Below are 22,398 nucleotides of genomic sequence, written 5' to 3'. Positions count from 1 at the left end.
TTGAAGATGGGTCTAGCAAACATTTTGTAAGCTCTGGTGAGTAGTGTGAGATTGCTGTATTTTATATTGTTTTTAGCCGCCCTGAGTCCCAGGGGATTGGGTAGCATAGAAGTCAAATAAATGGCTTTTGGAAGCTCAAGAATTGAATCATGAGATAATAGTCAAAATGTGGGGAATTTTTTTTTTTATTTACAAAAGGGAAAGAAGGGAAAAATAAAAGAGAAACATGATTCAAAAATACTATTTTGGATATCTATAATGGAAGCATTAATGCACCCAATGTAGATTGAATTGGGAAAATATCCCATGTTATAAGGACATTGTGACGAACAAGAAGAATTGAAACCTGTTCAAGAACTGGAGAAACAAGGGATAAAAATGGATTAGTACATGAGAATGCAAATACAGTCAAGATATGATAAGGATAGTAAACTAGAGAGTATTACGGTAATTTAGAGATGATAGAACTAGTGTATTTGCACAAAAATAGGAAGCAGCCAAAATTCCTTCACATCTTAGACTGTGCAGAGAAGAATAGACTGAAAATTAAAATTAAAGATAAGGAAGACACCAAATATTATAAAGTATTAGTGAAATTTTATGACTGGAGAGAAAATGAGTATATGTACAGAAATTAAATTCGAATGACTAAAAGAGAAGAAAACGGAGAATAAATGGGGGTAGACCCAGGTGACCAAATTAGATTTTGAGGAGGCAGTATTACATTAACAATATGTACCTAGAATGAAGAGTTACATGTATAGAAAATTAAAAAAACAATATAAAATGATATAACAAATAATGATTTTAGAAGAGACACCGATAGTTTAAAGATGTATGGGAATATGTTATCAGTCCGTTAAATATAAAATGAATTAGGATTAGAATAACTCAGGGAAAGCCTAAGAGGGAGTAGGAGGAAGTAGAAAGGGAAGGTAGAAGAGAAGGAGCGGAGGGAAGTAGGAAGTGGGAGAGAAGGGGTAAGAAAGTAGAGGGAGGAGATGAAGATAGAGGGAGGGGATTGTAAAAAAAAAGCAGAAAAACAGACTGGTAAATAACACCTGATTTATGTAGTAGGAATCTGAGTTCCTGTGCATGCTTTTACTGTTTTTGAGATAGACTGCAACCTATACTTGTCAGTGGGTGGAGTCCTGAAGCTGACGCTGAAGGACGAAGATGCTTCTAGGGATCTGTTCCAGATGATGATAAGAGGGTGAGAAGGCCCCACTTGGGCACCAGGTGTTGGAATTAGTGACAAATCACAGCAGGATGCAAAGATGTCTGACTGCCTTCGCAGTGTTTATTGGTTTTATACAATTTTACAAGCATTCAAAGACAGAGTAGAGCAACAGCATTCTCATTGGTGAATCCCTCTCCAGCATCTTCCACCCCCCAGCTTTTTAATGAGCATTTGTGTTGTTGCAACCTAGATAAGACCACATACAAGTCAGAGAAAATATCTTACATCATTCTGGCCATGTGAACTGAATGAGATCATTCAGGAGCAAAAGGGCCCACTTAGGGCAGGAGTACATAAACACACACCCTTTCACATGGTCCCCATCCCTACAAAGTTTAATGCTTTTTGAATTTTTAAGAACCTTTGTCCACTCCAAATTGTATAGATATAGAGGAAACACTTTATTTATTGCAGTGTATGCATTGTCACTGTTAATTCTTTAAAGTCAAAAATCTGATTTTACTTACTTACTTACTTACTTACTTACTTACTTACTTACTTACTTACTTACTTACTTACTTACTTAGTTTATTTATTAGTTTCCTATGCCGCCCTTTTCCTCAGAGTCAGACTCATTTTAAGAGAAAGATGCTTTCTCTTAAATTACTTCACAGCATATCCATAAATAGTGGGACGAACTACACCTAGGATCAATGGTCCTGTGGTGTGTTGCCAATTCAATTTAGAAAACCCTGTTTTCTCCAAATTTTTCCAGGGCTCTCTTAACAACGTGCAGCCATCTGCCCAACATCTCCAGGTAGGGTTACAGACTTGTTGCCAGAAGGATATCCAGGTTGATTTGCCAGCTGCTACATGTTCCATGAATAAGTATGCGCCACCCTGGAAAAAGTAAAATAATACAAAAATTAATAATATAAAGCAAAATGCCTTGAAATTACATAAAAATTCACACTGTAATCAACACTGTTGTTATACAACTTCCTGGGGACATTAACTCTTAGGAAAAGTCTGGAACCTCCACAGAGCACGTCCCTGGGTGGCGAATTGGTGACCCCTACCCAATATGGCTTTTATGCTGCAATGGTGGGCTGGAGGGAATCAAATACCTCCCATGGACCAGTGGCAGATGGTCATCAGTATGGACTGAAGGCAAAGACCACATTGGTCAGAACAGCTTCTGAAGAACTGCACATGGTGTGGTGGCAGCTAGTTGAATAGTGTGCGCATAGCGTAGAAAACAAAAGGAAGATTACTACAAGAAAATCATGTTAATGGCATCAAAACCTAACAATGGCCCCGGTATCTCTTAAATGGGGCAGGGGTGCTAAGAATCTCCCAGTCTGCTAGAAGCATGATAAACCAGGAATGAAATTCAGCAGGTCCTGACAGGTTCTGGAGAACCAGTAGCAGAAATTTTGAGTAGTTCGGAGTACCAGTAAATATCACCTCTGGTTGGCCCCAGAGTGTAGAGGGAATGGGGATTTTGCAGTATCTCCCCCCTGCCACGCCCACCAAGCTATGCCCATAGAACCAGTAAGGAAACATTTTGAATTTCACCCTTGTGAACAACCCAAAACTATGAATTGGAATGTGGAATCTGAGAAGCCTATATGAATCTTGGAAAGCATAAGATACTATCAAAGAAATATCCAAATGCTGTTTTGTAGGCATACTTCATATAGAAGTTGCAGTAGACCACATGAAGATATATATGAATAAAATCCACCTATATCAATTAGTAGGGCTCATACAGAGTATTAAGAAAGAGAGAGAGAGAAAGAGAAGAAAGAAGGAAAGAAAGAAAGGAAGGAAGAGAAAGGAAGGAAGGAAGGAGGGAGGGAGGGAGGGGGGGAAGGAAGGAAGGAAGAGAGAGACAAGACAGAAAAAGAAATAAGAAAGAAAATGAGAAAATGAGAGAGAGAAAGAAAAGGAAAGAGAAAGAGAGGGAAGGAGGGAGGAAGGAAGGAAGGGAGGGAGAGAACACACACACACACACACACACAGAATGGAATACAAGGAAGAAAGCACCGCAAACCCGGCCACTAGATGTGCCTTCAGAAGACACTTTGAAGCAGCATAGCACTTTAGGGCTGGAAGGTATCTCGGAGGTCATCTAGTCCAACCTCATGCTACAGCAGGAAACTGTACTGTGTATTCCAAAGAGATTTTTTTCATCCCTAAATCTTTGCAGGCTTGCTTTCATTCCCACTCCCTTTGAAAAAGGGTTTATCAGCCCTAAAAAGATACTAGCAATCTTCCCGGCTTGCAGGATATTTTTATTCCTACTCCCTCCGCAGTAGCTTTTTTCCAGACTTAAGTCTCTGCAGGCTTCTTTTCATTCATACTCCCTTTGAAGATTTTTTTCAGCCTTAACCAGGGGATAAAATAATGTGCTGAAGCTGAACAGACTAAGGAACAGGCTAGCCAGATGACTACCTGGTAGTTAAATCCCCTCCCCCTATTTTCCTCTCCTAAAACTAAGGTGCATCTTATACTCCAAAAAATACAGTCATTTTCCCTCTTTGCCCTTTCACTTACTGGTCTGAGCACTCGCAGAATCTCCTTCAAGGCAGCCTGGGGGCTATCCACAGAGCAAAGCAACAGCGTGGCAACCACCACGTCCACAGAGTTGTCCGACACTGAAGACATGTTCTCAGCGGAGGCGACCACGAAATCCTCGAACTGGAGGTGCGTGTTCTGAGCCATGCTTCCCAGGAGAATATTTTTAAAGTTGGGATTGTAGTCTATGCAGGTCACATGAGAGTTGGGGGGATAAAACTGAAAGTTGGTGCCGGTGCCCACGCCGATCTCTAGCAGACGAAGCTTTCCCGAGGTGTCAGCAAAGTCCTTCATGTTCTTGAACAGCGTCTCCTTTTCCTTGTGCATTGTTTTATTGTAGATTTTGCTGAAGTTCTTCATGAGAAGTGGGAAGAGTCTTTTACAAATAGGATCCCATAAGCCAAAACGAGCGAGCACATAGAGGGGCAGGGCGAGGATTTTCAGGCATTGTTGGAAGATGAAAACCAGCATTGTTGCCAGATTAGGAAAAGAAACCTGTCCTGCTTGATTCCCTCAGTGATTCGTTTTAAATACTCCCTGATAGTCTCTGTTCGATGACATTGCGTAACAAAATCATCTGATCTGTTCCCATTCTTCCAGCAACAGTGAGTCAGTCACTTAAAAATAAATCTTTTAGCGATACAATTTGAGATAAGCACCCTTTGAACTGTGTGGTAATAGGAATGGATTTCCAGAGAAAAAACTGTAGGCAACAGGATCCAGCAGCACTACTCTGGTCATCCTGAGGACACAGTTACATGTTTTCCCCCAAATAAGGCATCCCCTGATAATAAGCCCAATCAGGCTTTTGAGTTCATGGCATTAAGGCCAAGCACTTATTTCAGGGCTTAAAAAAAATATGACAGAGTCTTATTTTCGGGGATACAGTGATCCCCCGAGTTTCGCGATCTCGATCTTTGCGAAACGGCTATATCGCGATTTAAAAAAAAAATTAATTAAAAAAAAAAAACCACTTCCGCGTTTGGCTTCGGGAGTCAGCTGGGAAGCGGTGCGGCTGTTTTAAAAGGTCGCCGCCGGCATGGGGGCTGCTGGGAAGCCCCCCATGCCGGCTGCGCCCTTTTAAAACAGCCGCGCGGCTTCCCAACTGAGTCCTGAAGCCAAACGCGGAAGTTCGCCTTGTCTCCTGCTGCCCGGTTTAGCCAGGACATGAGCGGCGAAATGACTTGGAGGAATGTGAAGCTGAAACCGGGCGGTTTGGACTTCCCATTCCTCCAAGTCACTTCGCCGCTCGTGTCCTGGCTAAACCGGGCAGCAGGAGACAGGCTTTGAGTTTTGGATGCGGGGGGAGGGAGTTAGGAAAGTCCTACTTCTCCCCCCGGAGCCAAAAACTCAAAGCCTGTCTCCTGCTGCCCGGTTTAGCCAGGACACGAGCGGCGAAATGACTTGGAGGAATGTGAAGCTGAAACCGGGCGGTTTGGACTTCCCATTCCTCCAAGTCACTTCGCCGCTCGTGTCCTGGCTAAACCGGGCAGCAGGAGACAGGCTTTGAGTTTTGGCTGCAGGGGGAGGGAGTTAGGAAAGTCCTACTTCTCCCCCCGCAGCCAAAAACTCAAAGCCTGTCTCCTGCTGCCCGGTTTAGCCAGGACACGAGCGGCGAAATGACTTGGAGGAATGTGAAGCTGAAACCGGGCGGTTTGGACTTGCCATTCCTCCAAGTCACTTCGCCGCTCGTGTCCTGGCTAAACCGGGCAGCAGGAGACAGGCTTTGAGTTTTGGCTGCGGGGGGAGGGAGTTAGGAAAGTCCTACTTCTCCCCCCGCAGCCAAAAACTCAAAGCCTGTCTCCTGCTGCCCGGTTTAGCCAGGACACGAGCGGCGAAATGACTTGGAGGAATGTGAAGCTGAAACCGGGCGGTTTGGACTTCCCATTCCTCCAAGTCACTTCGCCGCTCATGTCCTGGCTAAACCGGGCGGCAGGAGACAGGCTTTGAGTTTTGGCTGCGGGGGGAGGGAGTTAGGAAAGTCCTACTTCTCCCCCCGCAGCCAAAAACTCAAAGCCTGTCTCCTGCCGCCCGGTTTAGCCAGGACACGAGCGGCGAAGTGACTTGGAGGTATGGGAAGTCCAAACCGCCCGGTTTCAGCTTCACATTCCTCCAAGTCATTTCGCCGCTCGTGTCCTGGCTAAACCGGGCGGCAGCAGACAGGCTTTGAGTTTTTGGCTGTGGGGGGAGGGAGTTAGGAAAGTCCTACTTCTCCCCCCGCAGCCAAAAACTCAAAGCCTGTCTCCTGCTGCCCGGTTTAGCCAGGACACGAGCGGCGAAATGACTTGGAGGAATGTGAAGCTGAAACCGGGCGGTTTGGACTTCCCATTCCTCCAAGTCACTTCGCCGCTTGTGTCCTGGCTAAACCGGGCGGCAGGAGACAAGCTTTGAGTTTTGGCTGCGGGGGGAGGGAGTTAGGAAAGTCCTACTTCTCCCCCCGCAGCCAAAAACTCAAAGCCTGTCTCCTGCTGCCCGGTTTAGCCAGGACACGAGCGGCGAAATGACTTGGAGGAATGTGAAGCTGAAACCGGGCGGTTTGGACTTCCCATTCCTCCAAGTCACTTCGCCGCTTGTGTCCTGGCTAAACCGGGCGGCAGGAGACAAGCTTTGAGTTTTGGCTGCGGGGGGAGGGAGTTAGGAAAGTCCTACTTCTCCCCCCGCAGCCAAAAACTCAAAGCCTGTCTCCTGCCGCCCGGTTTAGCCAGGACACGAGCGGCGAAGTGACTTGGAGGTATGGGAAGTCCAAACCGCCCGGTTTCAGCTTACATGGTCTTGGGGTTTCCCCTTTGCGTGGGCGGCGGGCGGCACCCAGGGAAGGTTCCTTCGGCCGCCGGTCTGCTCCGCAGCGCGGCAGCAGCGAGGAGCCGAATATGGGGTTTCCCCGTTGCCAACGCAAAGCTCCTCGCTGCTGCGGCGCTGCGGAGCAGAACAGCTGTTGGGCGGTCTTCCCCGCCACCCACACGCAAACTCCACCATCTGCGCATGTGCGGCCATGGAAAAAGGGGCGCACATGCGCAGATGGTGTTTTTACTTCCGCACCACTACATCCCGAAATATCGATTATCGCGAGGGGTCTTGGAACGGAACCCTCGCGATAATCGGGGGATCACTGTACACGATGTGTCCAAGTGCTTCAACAACCCTTGAATGCCGATTACAAGCTGTCTGCAAGGAATAGAAATCCTTCCATTCCCCACTATCTTGTCAGAGCTGGACATTGTTGCAATGAGTACAGCGACATCTAGTGTTCATCTCGGCTATTTTTTTTCGATACTCTATTACAGTATATTTTTTTGGAGTGTAGCTGTGGATTACGTGAGGTCTCTAACATCAATAGCTCTCTAAAGTCTTATTGCAGTTTTTGACAAACAACTGAGAGCAGAAATGTTTCAAAATTAAGGAAGCTGTAGCTATGCCCCAAAATAAAATGGCAATATTTTCTTATAAAAAGAAGCAAACAAAGTAATAAACAAAAGCCAACATGGGTTTATCAAAAACAGATCATGCCAGATTAATCTCAATGCATTCTTTGATAAAGTGACAAATTTAGTGAACCAGAGGAATGCTGTCAATATAATTTACTTGGACTTCAGTAAGGCATTTGATAAAGTAGACCATAACCTACTACTTGATAAAATAGAAAAATGTGGGTTAGGCATTTTTACCACCAAATGGATTCAAAACTGGCCGACCAACCACACTCCATGTGTAGTCCTCAATGGAACTGCATCTATATGGAGGGAAGTATGCAGTGGGGTATCCCAAGGCTCTGTTTTAGGCCTAGTACTCTTTAGCATCTTCATCAATGACTTGGATAAGGGAATAGATGGGGAACTCATCAAATTTGCAGATGACACCAAGCTAGAAGGATATCCAACACTCGAGAAGATAGGCTTAAGATACAGAAGGATCTTGACAGACTTGAACTTTGGGCTCTATCAAACAAAATGAAATTCAATGGCGAAAAAAGTCTTTTAAAAGTCCAATCAGCTCCTCATAATCACATGTTTCCATCTGTCAAAGCCACACTTCACTAAATCATAAGTTTGAAATCAAGCTCCAGCTGTTAGCATTGATCTGCTTCCACAGCTTTTTATGTTATCTTTTAAGTAACAAATGATACTATCAGTTAGTGAGTTAGTAAGGTACTGTATTTCCTTTAGTAAATATTGTCTCTGTTAGGTCCAATGAGTACTTTGAAAATTGTTTTCTTCAAATTCTTATATTTCTTATATTTCCCTCTAATCATCTCAGAAAATTTGTAGTCTTTTATAGTTCTTCATTTATAGTCTTTTAAAATAATCTAATCCAATTCACTAAGTTTCACAAGTACAGCCTAAGCCACTCCAAATCATAGCACTGTTTTTAGCAAAGCTTCTTTTCAGCTCCAGGTTACCCTGTAACTCCTTTTGCCCTAGTAGTGAGTTGTTTTTTTTAAAGAAAAAATGGAGTTGTGCTGTTTGGTGTGGATTGGTGCCACCTACTGGTTGGAAGACTAACAGCATCCAATTGTGGGACTGTTCATGTTGACAGCTGAGAATGGTGAAAAAAGTAAGGTTCTACATTTAGGCAAGAAAAATAAAAAGCACAGGTACAGTATATGTGGTGCCTTTTTCAACAGTAGTGAGAATATTCTTGGATTCCTAATGGATAATCATTTAAACATAAGCCAGCAGTGTGCTGCAGCTGCCAACAAAGCCAACACATCTCTAGGCTACATAAACAGCGGGATAGAATCAAGATTACATGAAAATACCCATTTATAATGCCTTGGTAAGGCCACACTTGGAATACTGAATCCAGTTTTGGTTGCCATGCTATAAAAAACATGTGGAGATTCTAGAAAGTGTGCAGAGAAGAGCAACAAAGATGATTAGGGAATTGAAGGCTAAAATGTATAAAGAACGGTTGCTGGAACTGGGTATGTCTGGTCTGAATAAAAGAAGGACCAAGGGAGACATGGTAGCAGTGTTCCAATATCTCAGGGGTTGCCACAAAGAAGGGGGAGTCAGGCTATTCTCCAAAGCACCTGAGGGTAGAACAAGAAGCAATGGGTGGAAACTAAACAAGGAGAGAAGTAACTTAGAACTAAGGTGCCACCCTCCAGGTTCCCTGATCAGCTCTCACTCGCCCTCCCCAACCCAGTCTCTTCTCTGAAGCTTGCCTGCCTGAAGCGCTGTGCCCCTGATGTGCCTGCCAGGTAATCCTGCGAAGTCGTGGCCTACCTAGTTGGCCCTGCTGTCCCAACCATCACAGCCTGCCTTCCCTACTCCATTCTCTGTGGCCCACAGCCTCAACATGATTTCCTGCCTTCCACAGGGCCTTCCTAGTGTCCCCATGGCCAGCTTGCGAAGGCAGGCAAGTGGAAGGTCACATGAAAGAGAATTGTTTTCTTTTGAGCATGTGCAGAAGCTGAACTTCCGGCCTTGTGTATGTGGTCGCCATCTTGTTTTCAGCTTTCTTTTAAAAAAATAATAATAATCTGAACACTCCCCAGAAGTAGGGAGGAAAGAGGCAGAAAGTGGCATGTTTGTCTAAACTGTTAGATTCTGTCTGTCAAGGATTACCAGACAGTGTTCAAGCGGTGGCGGCTATGGCAGTGTTAATGAGGGAACGCAGAATATTGACTTTTGGAGGTGTCCTGGTGTCTCACCTCATGTGAATCTTGAACAACAACAACAAAGCCAGTCAATGGTTGAAAGATTCAAGGATTTTTAAATATGACAGTGTGCTTAGAAACAAAACAATTTCCTATTAACCCATGACGTTAACTTGCATCCAGCTCAGCTTTAAGAGGAGATTTAGAGGGACGATTGGATGTTGGTGCTAAGAAGGGGTTATTTTTTTTATAGATACGAAGAGAAAGTGGTAGAAGGAGTTTTGGTAGAAGCTATAAAGTTATGTCTTAAATCAAATTTTAAAGCTCAAGGCAATAATTTAGCTGATTTGGAAGCCAGGATGGCAGAACGAACTGAAGGTCTAATGTTATGAGAAGGAGGAGTTAGAGAAAGTGGGAGCAGTAGAAAGTGGAGGAAGTAAATGGATGGTACCTGATGGAAGGCAAATGTTGATTTTGGGAAGACTATATCAGGGTAGTCATTGGGGGCTATGGAATGATGCGATTTGTTTTTAGACACAAGAACAGTTTTTTCCCTGAATGCCATCACTCTACTAAACAAATAATTCCCTCAACGCTGTCAAACTTTTTACTAAGTCTGCACTTCTATTTCTACTAGTTTTTTCTCATCATTCCTATCATCCTTTCCCTCCCACTTAGGACTGTATGACTGTAACTTGTTGCTTGTATCATAAGACTTTTATTAATATTGTTTCTTCATTGCTTATTTGACCCCTATGACAATCATTAAGTGTTGTACCCAGTGATGGGCTCCTAAAGGAATGGTCAGGAACGCAGTTCCGGTAGCAAAATTTGGAGCTCTACCCCAGAGCGCCTAATTTGCACTGAAAGATGTTGAAACAAAATGCATAAGCCACAGTGTGTAGTAAAAATGTTGGTAGCCCATCACTGGTTGTATCACATGATTCTTGACAAATGTATCTTATTCTTTTGTGTACACTGAGAGCATATGCACCAAGACAAATTCCTTGTGTGCCCAATCACACTTGGCCAATAAATAATTCTATTCTATTATGGATGCTTTGGATTGTATATAGTACCTAAACCAGTGATGGATTCCTACAGGTATGGTCAGGTACGCAGAACTGGTAGAAAATTTTTAACCCCCCCCCTTTTCCCCCCCTTCTGGGCTCTGGGTATGTTTTTCCTATTGCAGTAAATGAGGTTGAAAGTGTATAATTTTAGAAGAGCTGTCTGTGTGAGTGTGTGTGTACATACACATACAGTTTATATATACTGCTCAAACAAAATAAAGGGAACACTCAAATAACACATTCTAGATCTGAATGAATGAAATGCAGTGGTACCGCTACTTAAGAACTTAATTCGTTCCGTGACCAGGTTCTTAAGTAGAAATGTTCTTAAGTAGAAGCATTTTTTCCCATATGAATCAATGTAAAAGCAAATAATGTGTGCAAACCCATTAGGAAAGAAATAAAAGCGCAGAATTTGGGTGGGAGGAGGAGGAAGAGGAGAAAGAGAGTCGCTGCCAAAGGAAGAAGGTGAGGTGAGGTGAATCAAAAAAATCCAAAACTTTAAGGCTTAACAAAAAAAAAAGAGGGACTCTGAGGCGGCGAGGAGTATTAGACGAGTATGCACCTCCAATATTTAAGTAGTACAGGGTCCGACTCATGAAGGGGGGCATACACCTGACAGGGTATTCCTCTCTGAGCAATTGAGCAATGGTCTGAGACTAAGGGGCTTAGAAGTGTTGCCTTTGTCATGGTCAGACCATTTCCTACTGCGGCTTGACTTCCTGGCTCCAATCGTTCCCCACAGGGAGGCGGAACCGACTACATTTCTTCAACACTCTGTGGCTTGCATTGGCTGCCGATCAGTTTCCAGTCACAATTCAAAGTGTTGGTCATGACCTTTAAAGCCCTACATGGCATTGGACCAGAGTACCTCCGGAACTGCCTGCTACCGCACGAATTCCAGCGACCGATAAGGTCCCACAGAGTTGGCCTTCTCTGGGTCCCGTTGACTAAACAATGTCGTTTGGTGGGCCCCAGGGGAAGAGCCTTCTCTGTGGTGGCCCTGGCCCCCTGAAACCAACTCCCCCCGGAGATTAGAACTGCCCCCACCCTTCCTGTCTTTTGTAAACTACTCAAGATTCACTTATACCGCCAGGCATGGGGGAGTTGAGACACCTTTCCACCAGGCTTTTTTTAATACTTTGTTTTATGTTTGGTATGAATGTGCTGTTTGGTTTTTTAAATAATGATAGGGTTTTATATGTTTTTTAATATTAGATTTGTTCCACTGCTATATTGTTTTTATTGCTGTTGTGAGCCACCCCGAGTCTTCGGAGAGGGGCGGCATACAAATCTAATAAATAAATAAATAAATAAATAAATAAATAAATAAATAAATAAATATTTCCCCCCTCTCAACATACATTCAAACAATACAATGTACAATCTAATTTCCATGAATAAAATGCAGTATTTTCTTAGTAACTAATATCAATCATCCCAAAAGTTGCAAAAGGTTTTTTTTTCTAATTTTGTCATCCAGTTACATACATTTTCTTTTAGTTAAATTCCCTCAATGTTCCTTCAAAAAGTACAACACCAATTATATTTCTAATTTATTAATCAGTATGTCAAAGTGCTAAATTCAATTCCATTTATGCATTAATCCAAATCAGTTTCACCTACTGCATATCTTATTATAATCAATACTTCTAACTTTAACAAAACAGATCAGCAATTCCTAAATTCATATATCTAAATAGAAAAATAGAAGTTAAAAAAAGAGCAAACACACTGAGATAAAATTTTCCAAAAACTGATGTGGTATGAATGGGGTTTGGGATTTTTCTCGTTGCACGAGTAGTGACATTTTGGTCTTTCTGGCCTGAGTGTTGGTCTATGTTATTCCATCTGAAGAACCCAAAAGGAGCTGTGGATCTTCTCGCCTACAAGATGTGTTGGTTCTGTGATTGTAATTATATCACTTAATGTTGTGATTGTGGACTGATACACTCTTGTGGGGAATAGTGGGACACTGTGATTGTGGAAATGTGCAAAGGATTTCTCTGTATATTGGGGCATTGAATCAGATCATCTTGACTTGAACACAGTAGTTCTAGGAGATAGTGATATTGTAATGCCTGAAGATATAGAATGGATCAATTTAATGCAATGGTTAAATGTTTGAGAATATTTTTTTCAAGGGTAGGACAAGAATACAATGATAAGTGTGAAAAATCATATATTAGAAGGGTGTTTTCTTAATTTAATGTAACCTTTCAGGTAAATATTTGTTCAATAATACCATGCTCAGATAATGAGAAGCAATATTCTAATTGCAAGTACAGTATATTAATGTGCTGCAACAATGGAAATGGGCTTGTGTGCAGTGCCCTGGGTGGACAATACTCAGGGTACACCCAGTAACTGGGCACTGAAAACATCTATAGTAGGGCATACATGTTTTGCTAGAGAAGAATCTAGCCACATAATGTTAGTGTTGGCACCTTGTTTTGCACTAACAGATTGAAGAGAAATAATGCCAACGCCACCTGGCGGTTTGCAATTAGTCTGACAATTCCTAGTAACCCATTTGAAAATATCCCCAGACTAATTGGTTGAGGGATAAATGTGGTTTTTTTAAAAAGCAGGGGAGTGGGGGAGCTTTTGTGGAGGTTTTAGCAGCATTACCCACACCATCTCATTGTATTTTTTTCCTTTAGCTCATGGCTATGTCACAAACACATCTAGAACACAATGTCCATGTGAACCTCAGAAAAGCTTTGAATAGATAGATGTGAATTAAGTTGAGCCTCACAACACCCCTCTGAGGTAATTACCCATGATACAGATGGGTAAAACTGAGGCACACACAGAGAGCTTAAATAATTTGCCATTTAGTCACTCATTCATACAAAGCTGAAAGCAGAAATCACTAGAATCCTGTTAGAGAATTATCAAAATCTAATATCTGACATTGAAATCTGTATGAATGTTGTCTTAAATTTCTCTCCATCAAAATGTTCCAATCTAGTTTAACACCAGAGTTAAATTCTAAATCCGTCTTTTTCACTGGTAAATAGAAACTTTAAAAGTAATACTTTGCATTCTAAACAGTGGCTGAGTGGACTGTTAATATTAACTGCCCTTTTAAAAGGATTCCATATTTATTATTTATTTATTTATTTTGTCCAATACACAATGAGGGTTTTAGTGGGTATATATCTATATACACATAGTAAAATACATGATGAAGGTTATAGAGGAGATACTCATAGTAAAATATATCTAAGAAATAATAGAAAAGAAGATATAGTAATAGAACATATCAATGAAAGAATAGAAGAAGAGATATAGGAATAGAAGAAAGGTATAGGAGATATAGGAGAGCAATAGGACAGGGGACGGAAGGCACTCTAGTGCACTTGTACTCGCCCCTTACTGACCTTTTAGGAATCTGGATAGGTCAACCGTAGATAATCTAAGGGTAAAGTGTTGGGGGTTTGTGGATGACACTATGGAGTCCGGTAATGAGTTCCATGCTTCGACAACTCGGTTACTGAAGTCATATTTTTTACAGTCAAGTTTGGAGTGGTTAATATTAAGTTTAAATCTGTTGTGTGCTCTTGTGCTATTTATCCTCATTGCTAGTGAACTCTAATCTTGGTGAACTTTAAAACAGTGAATGCTTAGTTTACTATTAGTGCATCACTTGCAAAGTTCAACATGTACTGATTCTTTGTAAAGGGGGTGGACAAAACATCTATCCAGTGCTCCTTTTAATACATACAATACTTGTGTTTAGTGACAGTAAAATTCTTATTGTAGCTAATATGATAAACTTTGGAAAGAAGACTAGAATTAAAAAAAAATCATAGTATGAAAGGAAGAATGAGATCTACAGACCACATTCATACAAAACAGGCTTTGTTTCAAAGCAAATGCCAGTTTTTAGCAACATCACAAACAGATGCACCAAAGTAAATTACCGGTATATGCAGAAAACGTTGCTGGCTGTATTCCTCTCAGAAGGACAATTTCCATAAGTCTCATGCAATTCTTCCCAATCATAGTTTGATTCCCAATTGAAGTATTCATGTCAAAATAGGCACTGCAGCAACACAGCAACCTTTGTTTGTTGACAGAGATGATCTCCACATGGCAGAAGTAACTCAGAAGAATTTTTTTATTTTTGGCCATATATTATATCAGAGTTTATTGCATAAAAAATCAGTTTCCAGATGCATACATAGATGACTGATTCAACTGGATTCATAAACTTCTTTATAAACATAGTAGTATATATACAATACCACACGTAGATTATTTCTTCAATATTAGCAACATTAAGACAAGCTTTTAGTTCAGAGTGGACTGAGCCATGCCCAGCCTTCAGCTTAAGTTTTCAGTTTCAATTCTCTGCACAGACTCAGAAGTGTTTATGATCCCATTGGCTGACTTAGTTGCTATGCCTATTCACTGGCTGACCTTGTTAACATGTCTCTTCCAACTCATGAATATCTTAATATATTACAAGTGTTCAAAGAGAGCAAGTAGATCATGAGCTGTCTCCCTTGGCAGACTTATTTTTTTAAAAATAACACCTGATCTTCTTTTGCTCTGTTTCCAGGATGGCCCCGCAAGCCAGATCTAAGCACCTTTTGGGGTGGATCCAGCCTGCGGGCCTTGAATGCTTAAACAATTCCCATTTACTCTTACAGGTTAAGAGATAACGAACAACATTTTTATTCAAATCCCCATTAGATAATTATTTCCCTCTTTTTCTGTAACAGATGTCCCAAAACACCTAATACTTAATCGGAGATGCATTGCCACTGTTAATTCTTTAAAGTCAAAAATCTGATGTTAAGAGAAAGATGCTTTCTCTTAAATTATTTCACAGCATATCCATAAATATGGGGACGAATTATACTTAAGAACAATGGGCCTATGATGTGTTGCAAGTTCAGTTTAGAAAATCCCGCATTCTCCAAATCTTTCCAGGTCTCTCTTAACAAGGAACAGCCATCTCCCACATATTTCCAAGTAGGGTCAAGGACCTGTTGCCAGAAATAGGTCCAGGTTGATCGGTCAGCTGCTACATGCTCCATGAATAAGTATGCACCACCCTGGAAAATAGAAAAATAATACAAAAAAGAATAATATAAAGCAGAACGCCTTGAAATTACATAAAAATTCACACTGTAATCAACACTGTTGTTATGTAACTTTCTGGGGACATTAACTCTTAGGGAGAGCCTGGAACCTCCACAGAGCAAGTCCCTGGGTGGCGAATTGGGGACCCCTACCCAATATGCCTTTTATGCTGTAATGGTGGGCTGGAGGGAATCAAATACCTCCCGTGGACAAAGAGGCCTGGTGAATGGCAGCTGGCTCATCAGTATGGAATGAAGGCAAAGACCACATTGGTCAGAACAGCTTCTGAAGAACAGCACACGGTGTGGTGGCAGCCAGTTGAATAGTGTGTGCATAGGGTAGAAAGCAAAGAGAAGACTACTACAGGAAAATCATGTTAATGGCAGGAAAACCTAACAATCACCCCGAGTACAGTTGCCCCTTAAACAGGGCAGGGGTGCTAAGAATCTCCCAGTCTGCTAGAAGCATGATAAACCAGGGGAGAAATTCAGCAGGTCCTGACAGGTTCTGGAGAACTGGTAGCAGAAATTTTGAGTAGTTCGGAGAACCGGCAAATACCACCTCTGGCTGGCCCCAGACTGTAGAGGGAATGGGGATTTTACATATCCTTCCCCTACCATGCTCACCAAACCATGCCTGCAGAATCGGTAGGGAAAATTTTTGAATTTCACCTCTGTGATAAACCCAAAACTATGAATTAGAACATGAACTCTGAAAAGCTTATATGAATCTTGGAAAATGCAAAATACTATCCAAGAAATGTCCAAATGCAATATCTATATATTGGAAGTGAGTGAAATGTACTGGCCTGAAAATGGAATGTGTAGAATGGGAGATTATACTATTTACTACACTGGTGAAAACAGTAAACATCATTGAAATGGAGTAGCTATAATCGTAAACAATCTTGTAAATAAATGCATCAAGTCCTTTATTCCTGTATCCAATAGAATGATGATAATTTAAATAAATAGTACTATAGTAAATATGTATGTTATAAAGATTTATACTCCCATGGCTCACAGTGATGAAGTTCTATAAAGATATAAGCAGTGTACTGAAAACCTTAATAAGTAATGATATCACAATACTCATAGGAGACTTCAAGGCAAAGGTGGGAGAAGGAAGTGGTGCTCTTGTAATTGGAAACTTTGGCCTAGGAATCAGAAATGGTAGAGTTGACAAATTGTAGACTACTGAAAGGCAAGGCGTGATCTCCAGCAGATACACAAAATATTATAGTAAGGAACCAAATTGACTAGTTTATGGATGGATAATTTTTTTCATCTCACGAATGAAAGCAACTCTTATAAAAATGAAAACAAAGTAAAATACAATGAATTGTAGAAAACAATTGGAAGAAAAATTAGACTGGCAAAAGGAAAGGGTGTTTGCCAAGAGATGCAAAGGAATAGAATAGACTGAAGATAAGTATGATAATTTCAACTTACACGAAAAAGTGAAAGAATCAGCAGGCCTCCACAAAAAGAAAACCAACAACTTAGTTGATGAGAGGAAAGTTATCTTGGATGAGGATGAAAAGCTAAAAAGATGGAAGGAATGTATTTAAGAACTTTTTGAGGAGACTAGGGATGATATGGGAAGAATAACATCTAGATTGTGTTGTTAAATTAACAAAACCTTGCATGGTTGAAAGTACAGATTTCCAGTCTAAGAAACTAGGGAGGTTTGCCACGTCTCCCATTTCTTCTGGGGACTCTTCTGCCTCTTGTCTACTCATTGTTTAATTTTTCTAATGCATATCTCTTCCTTCTGTCTTCAAGGTTATTATTACATAAAAATGATGCTTTCTGTTTTATACAGATTTTGTTAATGTTATATTGAGAATAATTGTACAATCTCATTAATTATACACTGCTAAATAATAATAATAAATAACAGAATATAACTCCAAGTAAATCAAACTTCTATGAAGTCAAACTCCACTTAGGAAGCAACACTGATTGACAATCACCTTCACATGGTGTTGTGCACATTCAACTTTGTACAGAACAAAGTATTCAATGAGAATACTTCATTCATTCAGACCTAGGAAGAGTTATTTGAGTGTTCCCTTTATTTTTTTGAGCAGTATATGTTTACTCATAGATTTTTATGAAAATACATCATTTTAAATAAGAAAAAAAAAGCACTGAGAACTATCGATGTACTCTTTAAAAGAGGGAAATATATGTATGTATATTATGTGTGTGTGTGTGTGTGTGTGTGTATCTGTATACGATATATTGTTAATTTAAATTTTAAATAAAGCTTAAAGCCACCCAGAGTCACCTTGAATTTTGAGATGGGCGGCTTATAAACTTTATAAATTTCTGTATTAAAGTTTTAAATTAATTTTAAAACCTCACAAAGTCACTTTGAATTTCAAGACAGGCAATATTAAATTCTATAAATAAATAAATAAATTGCTATATTGTTAACTAAAGTTTTAAATAAAGGTTAAAGCTGCTCAGAGTCATCTTCAACCATTAGATGGATAGCATATAACTTTAATAAACTGTAAGAAAAGACACATTTGTATAAAATAGATGTAAGAAAAAAATATTCAAAACTATGGAGGAGCTAATCTCTTTGCATTCTGCTCACATATACTTTAAATTTGTTTCCTAAAAGTGACAATTGGAATTGTAAGTAACAAATATTGGGAACAAGATTTCAACAATGTATTGGGATTTTAATCCGTTTCGCAACAAGAAGAAAAGTACTGAATAATGTTGGTCTCAAACCTGAGTTGCTAAATATTACTATTGGTTGGGTATGGAAAACTCATTCAGTTCCCTCTCTGTGGAAATAAAAAATAATAGAAAATTTTATGTTAACTTTAAAGTTATCACCTTGAGAATTCTCGTTCTAGCTCCTCTCTCATCCATCTGACCTTTTGTTGTGCTAAAGAAAGATGTTAGGTGATACCACTGAATCTTGCTATACCATAGAAAGGCCATAAATCACTGCTTGCAATTACGTCGCTGACCTTTTTTTGATTCTAAACAGCCAGATCTCACCAAAGACTTCAGATTACTCTGTCCAGGACACAAATCTGCACATGCCAAGCCAACTGATTCAAAAATAGCAAAAAGCAAAAGTGCCAAATTTCAAGGGTTGCATATTGAGAATTTGAGCTTGCTTAGAATCTATTGCACTCATATGGTTTATACAAAAGTTGGCACTTGACATTGAGGGAAAAGCCCCCAAGGCATCGATTGGAATATTGTGAGCCTTGTGGCTCATTCTTAAACTTTATGTTGCCAGGATTGTTACTATGCTTGATCATCTCTATTACTACTACTTTTCTATGCTTTTTGATTTTCAGTTCCTTGGCTTGGCAAGAACAGATCATGAGACATCTCATGGAACATTGATATCTTCTTCAAATGATCCTGATAGGTAGGATATACAGTATTAAAATGAGGCTGGGTATATGCAATAAACAGCTCAAGAAACAACTAGCTAGTTGGATAAATATCCTGTTAAGAATATCTGAATTTTAATCATATTCCAGGTGCTAGGTACAACCCTACAATTTCTATTTAGAAGATAAATGCTGGCTTTGCTGGATTATTTTTTTGATTACGGAGTACAGCACAGAATAACTATTCCACCCATGGAAATGACTGCTAATTTTCTCTGTACAGCAAACATGTAAAATACTTCCTTTCTCAAACTGCATAATATATATGACTAAACATACAGCATCCCAAAGCCGCTGGACTGCATACTATCGCTAGCCTCTGTTTCTGCTTCTTATCACTAGAAGAATAGTTTTTTAAAATTCTGCAGGGAAATGGCAGATTTGGGACACCATTTTAAACTTCTGTTCAAAGGTGAAGGACAGCCTCTAGTCTATTTACTTAAGACATTGTTCTGTACAATCAGAGACTAGCCAAAAAACCCTCCCAAAGTAGTGTTGTGCCACAGCGGACATAACCAAATGGGCACAGCCTGTGCTATGATAACATAATTTATTTATTTTATTTATTTATTGGATTTGTATGCCGCCCCTCTCCGTAGACTCTTCCCCTCTCATGTTTTCCTCATGTAACATTTCTTGTCCTCCTACTACAGTGTCAGATTGATCTACTCTGGTTTCTACTCCAGTCTTCTCCAAATCAAACTTGATCCCTGGTGATTTCATGCAGACTTCCACACGAAGCGAGCATTTTGGAAACCATTCAAAACTGGTTTGTCATTGTTTTCAGGAAATGTCCAACCAGGCTCCTATCGCAGGCCTGAAGCTTGCTGTCATTTACTAACATTAAAGTTATGCATATGTTCCTTGAAGTTGTTGTACAAAGTCTGAAAATGATTCAGAAACACAAGGCAGGCAGGAAAGGTGCAGTTTAGGTTAAAAAGGAATCCCATTTAGGTTAAGCCTACACTTGATCGAAGTCTATAAAATCATGCATGGGATAGAAAAGGTGGATAGAGAAAAAAATATTTTCTCTATCACACAATACTAGGATGGGGGGGGGGGGGTCACCCCCTAAAGCTCATAGGTAAGAAAGTGAGGACAAATAAAGGAAAATATTTCTTCACCCAGGGGGGTCATTGGTTTATGGAATTCACTTCCAGAAGAGGTTGTGACAGCTGTCAGCCTGGATAGCTTCAAGATAGGATTAGACAAATTCATGGATGCCAAGTGTATTGGTGGTTATTGAAACGGATGTCCAAGTGGTTGAAGCAGGCAGGATTCCCTTGGGTACCTTTTGTTGGGGGTCAAGGGAAAGGGAGGGTTTTGCCTTCTCTTTCTGCTCAAGGTCCCCATGTACAATTGGTGGGCCACTGTGTGACATAGAATGCTGAACTCGATGGCCTTTGGCCTGTTTCAGCATGGCTCTTCTTATGTTCTAAAGCCCTTCCTCCCATGCACACCTGCATAGTGTGTGTGCACATCTGTCTAATGCCCATTATTTTCAAAGCATGCACATCTGTTTAGTGCCCATTATTTTCAAAGTATGCACACATGCCTAGTGCCGATTATTTTCAAAGCATGCACATCTGTCTAATACCCATTATTTTCAAAGCATGCACATCTGTTTAGTGCCCATTATTTTCAAAGTATGCACACATGCCTAGTGCCGATTATTTTCAAAGCATGCACATCTGTCTAATGCCCATTATTTTCAAAGCATGCACATCTGTTTAGTGCCCATTATTTTCAAAGTATGCACACATGCCTAGTGCCGATTATTTTCAAAGCATGCACATCTGTCTAATACCCATTATTTTCAAAGCATGCACATCTGTTTAGTGCCCATTATTTTCAAAGTATGCACACATGCCTAGTGCCGATTATTTTCAAAGCATGCACATCTGTCTAATGCCCATTATTTTCAAAGCATGCACATCTGTTTAGTGCCCATTATTTTCAAAGTATGCACACATGCCTAGTGCCGATTATTTTCAAAGTATGCACACATGCCTAATGTCCATTATTTTCAAAACATGCAGATCTGCCTAATGCCCATTATTTTCAAAGCATGCACATCTGTTTAGTGCCCATTATTTTCAAAGCATGCACATCTGTTTAGTGCCCATTATTTTCAAAGCATGCACATCTGTTTAGTGCCCATTATTTTCAAAGCATGCACACATGCCTAGTGCCGATTATTTTCAAAACATGCACATCTGCCTAATGCCCTTTATTTTCAAAGCATGCACATCTGCTTAGTGCCCATTCTTTTCAAAGCATGCACATCTGCCTAATGTCCATTATTTTCAAAACATGCAGATCTGCCTAATGCCCTTTATTTTCAAAACATGCACATCTGCCTAATGCCCATTATTTTCAAAGCATGCACACATGCCCAGTGCCCATTTTTTTCAAAGCATGCACACATGCCCAGTGCCCATTCTTTTCAAAGCATGCACACCTGACATGTACCCATTATTCGGTGGTCAGTTTTAACTTTCCCTCTTTGCCCTTTGACTTACTGGTCTGAGCACTCGCAGAACCTCCTTCAAGGCAGCCTGGGGGCTGTCCACAGAGCAAAGCAACAGCGTACAGACCACCACGTCCACAGAATTATCCGACACGGGGGACATGTCCTCGGCGGGGGCGACCACAAAATCTTCGAACTGGAGGTGCGTGTTCTGAACCATGCTCTCCAGGAGGAAATTTTTAAAGTTGGGATTGTAGTCCACGCAGGTCACGCGAGTGTTGGCGGGATAAAACTGAAAGTTGGTGCCGGTGCCCACGCCGATCTCTAGCAGGTGGAGCTTTCCCGAGGCGTCGGCGAAGTCCTGCAGGTTCTTGAACAGCGTCTCCTTTTCCTTGTGCATTCTTTCATTGTAGCCTTTGCTCATCTTCTTCATGAAAAATGGGAAAGATTTTTTACAGATAGGATCCCATAAGCCAAAATAGGCAAGCACATAGATGGGCAGGGCGAGGAGTTTCAGGCATTGTTGGAAGATGAAAATCAGCATCGTTGCCAGACTAGGAAAAAAAACCCCCGTCCTGCTCGACTCCCTCGACGTTATAGTTTAAATACTTCCTGCCACGCCTCCTTCCTTTAATGACGTTTCGTTAAAAAATCCGTCTGCATCCAGTCACCAGTTTGGATCTGTTCCAGAGCTTCCTTAAAGCGACAGCGACTCTTCCAGTCGCTTAAAAAAAAATAATAATTTCAGATGAATATCCTTTGAATGGTGTGGGAATTGGAAAGGATTTCCAGAGGGAAAAAATTGCAGGCAACAGGAAGCAGCAGCACCACTCAAGTGACCCTGAGGACACAGATAAATGTCCAAGTGCTTTGATTGACCCTCGGATACAGATTACCAGCTGTCTGCAAGGAATTTATTTATTTATTTATTTTTATTTATTTTGTCCAATACACAATAATACACAATGG

General features: G+C 40.8%; 2 protein-coding genes across 2 annotated transcripts; both read right to left on the bottom strand.

Moving 5' to 3' along the window:
• Positions 1 to 1,270: 1,270 nt before the first annotated feature.
• Positions 1,271 to 4,459, bottom strand: LOC139161410 (thiol S-methyltransferase TMT1A-like). The gene is made up of 2 exons (XM_070740501.1): positions 3,740 to 4,459; positions 1,271 to 2,080 (listed from the first exon to the last, which is right to left on the bottom strand). The coding sequence occupies exons 1-2, from the start codon at positions 4,229 to 4,231 to the stop codon at positions 1,844 to 1,846; spliced, it is 729 nt and encodes a 242-aa protein (XP_070596602.1). The 5' UTR covers positions 4,232 to 4,459; the 3' UTR covers positions 1,271 to 1,843.
• Positions 4,460 to 14,639: 10,180 nt separating this feature from the next.
• On the bottom strand, positions 14,640 to 22,048 carry LOC139161409 (thiol S-methyltransferase TMT1A-like). The gene is made up of 2 exons (XM_070740500.1): positions 21,482 to 22,048; positions 14,640 to 15,501 (listed from the first exon to the last, which is right to left on the bottom strand). The coding sequence occupies exons 1-2, from the start codon at positions 21,971 to 21,973 to the stop codon at positions 15,265 to 15,267; spliced, it is 729 nt and encodes a 242-aa protein (XP_070596601.1). The 5' UTR covers positions 21,974 to 22,048; the 3' UTR covers positions 14,640 to 15,264.
• Between the last annotated feature and the right edge of the window lie 350 nt (positions 22,049 to 22,398).

The sequence above is a fragment of the Erythrolamprus reginae genome, chromosome 2, assembly GCF_031021105.1.
Source record: "Erythrolamprus reginae isolate rEryReg1 chromosome 2, rEryReg1.hap1, whole genome shotgun sequence".
NCBI lineage: Eukaryota > Metazoa > Chordata > Lepidosauria > Squamata > Dipsadidae > Erythrolamprus > Erythrolamprus reginae.
Note: the sequence above shows the minus strand (reverse complement) of the source record. Positions and strands in the feature narration are given on the sequence as shown.

Coding starts and splice junctions, on each gene's coding strand:
- LOC139161410 (XM_070740501.1), bottom strand. CDS start 4,231: ATGCTGGTTTTCATCTTCCAACAATGCCTGAAAATCCTCGCCCTGCCC. Junction 2,081..3,739: donor TTCTGCGAGTGCTCAGACCA/GTAAGTGAAAGG, acceptor TACTTTTTCCAG/GGTGGCGCATACTTATTCAT.
- LOC139161409 (XM_070740500.1), bottom strand. CDS start 21,973: ATGCTGATTTTCATCTTCCAACAATGCCTGAAACTCCTCGCCCTGCCC. Junction 15,502..21,481: donor TTCTGCGAGTGCTCAGACCA/GTAAGTCAAAGG, acceptor TCTATTTTCCAG/GGTGGTGCATACTTATTCAT.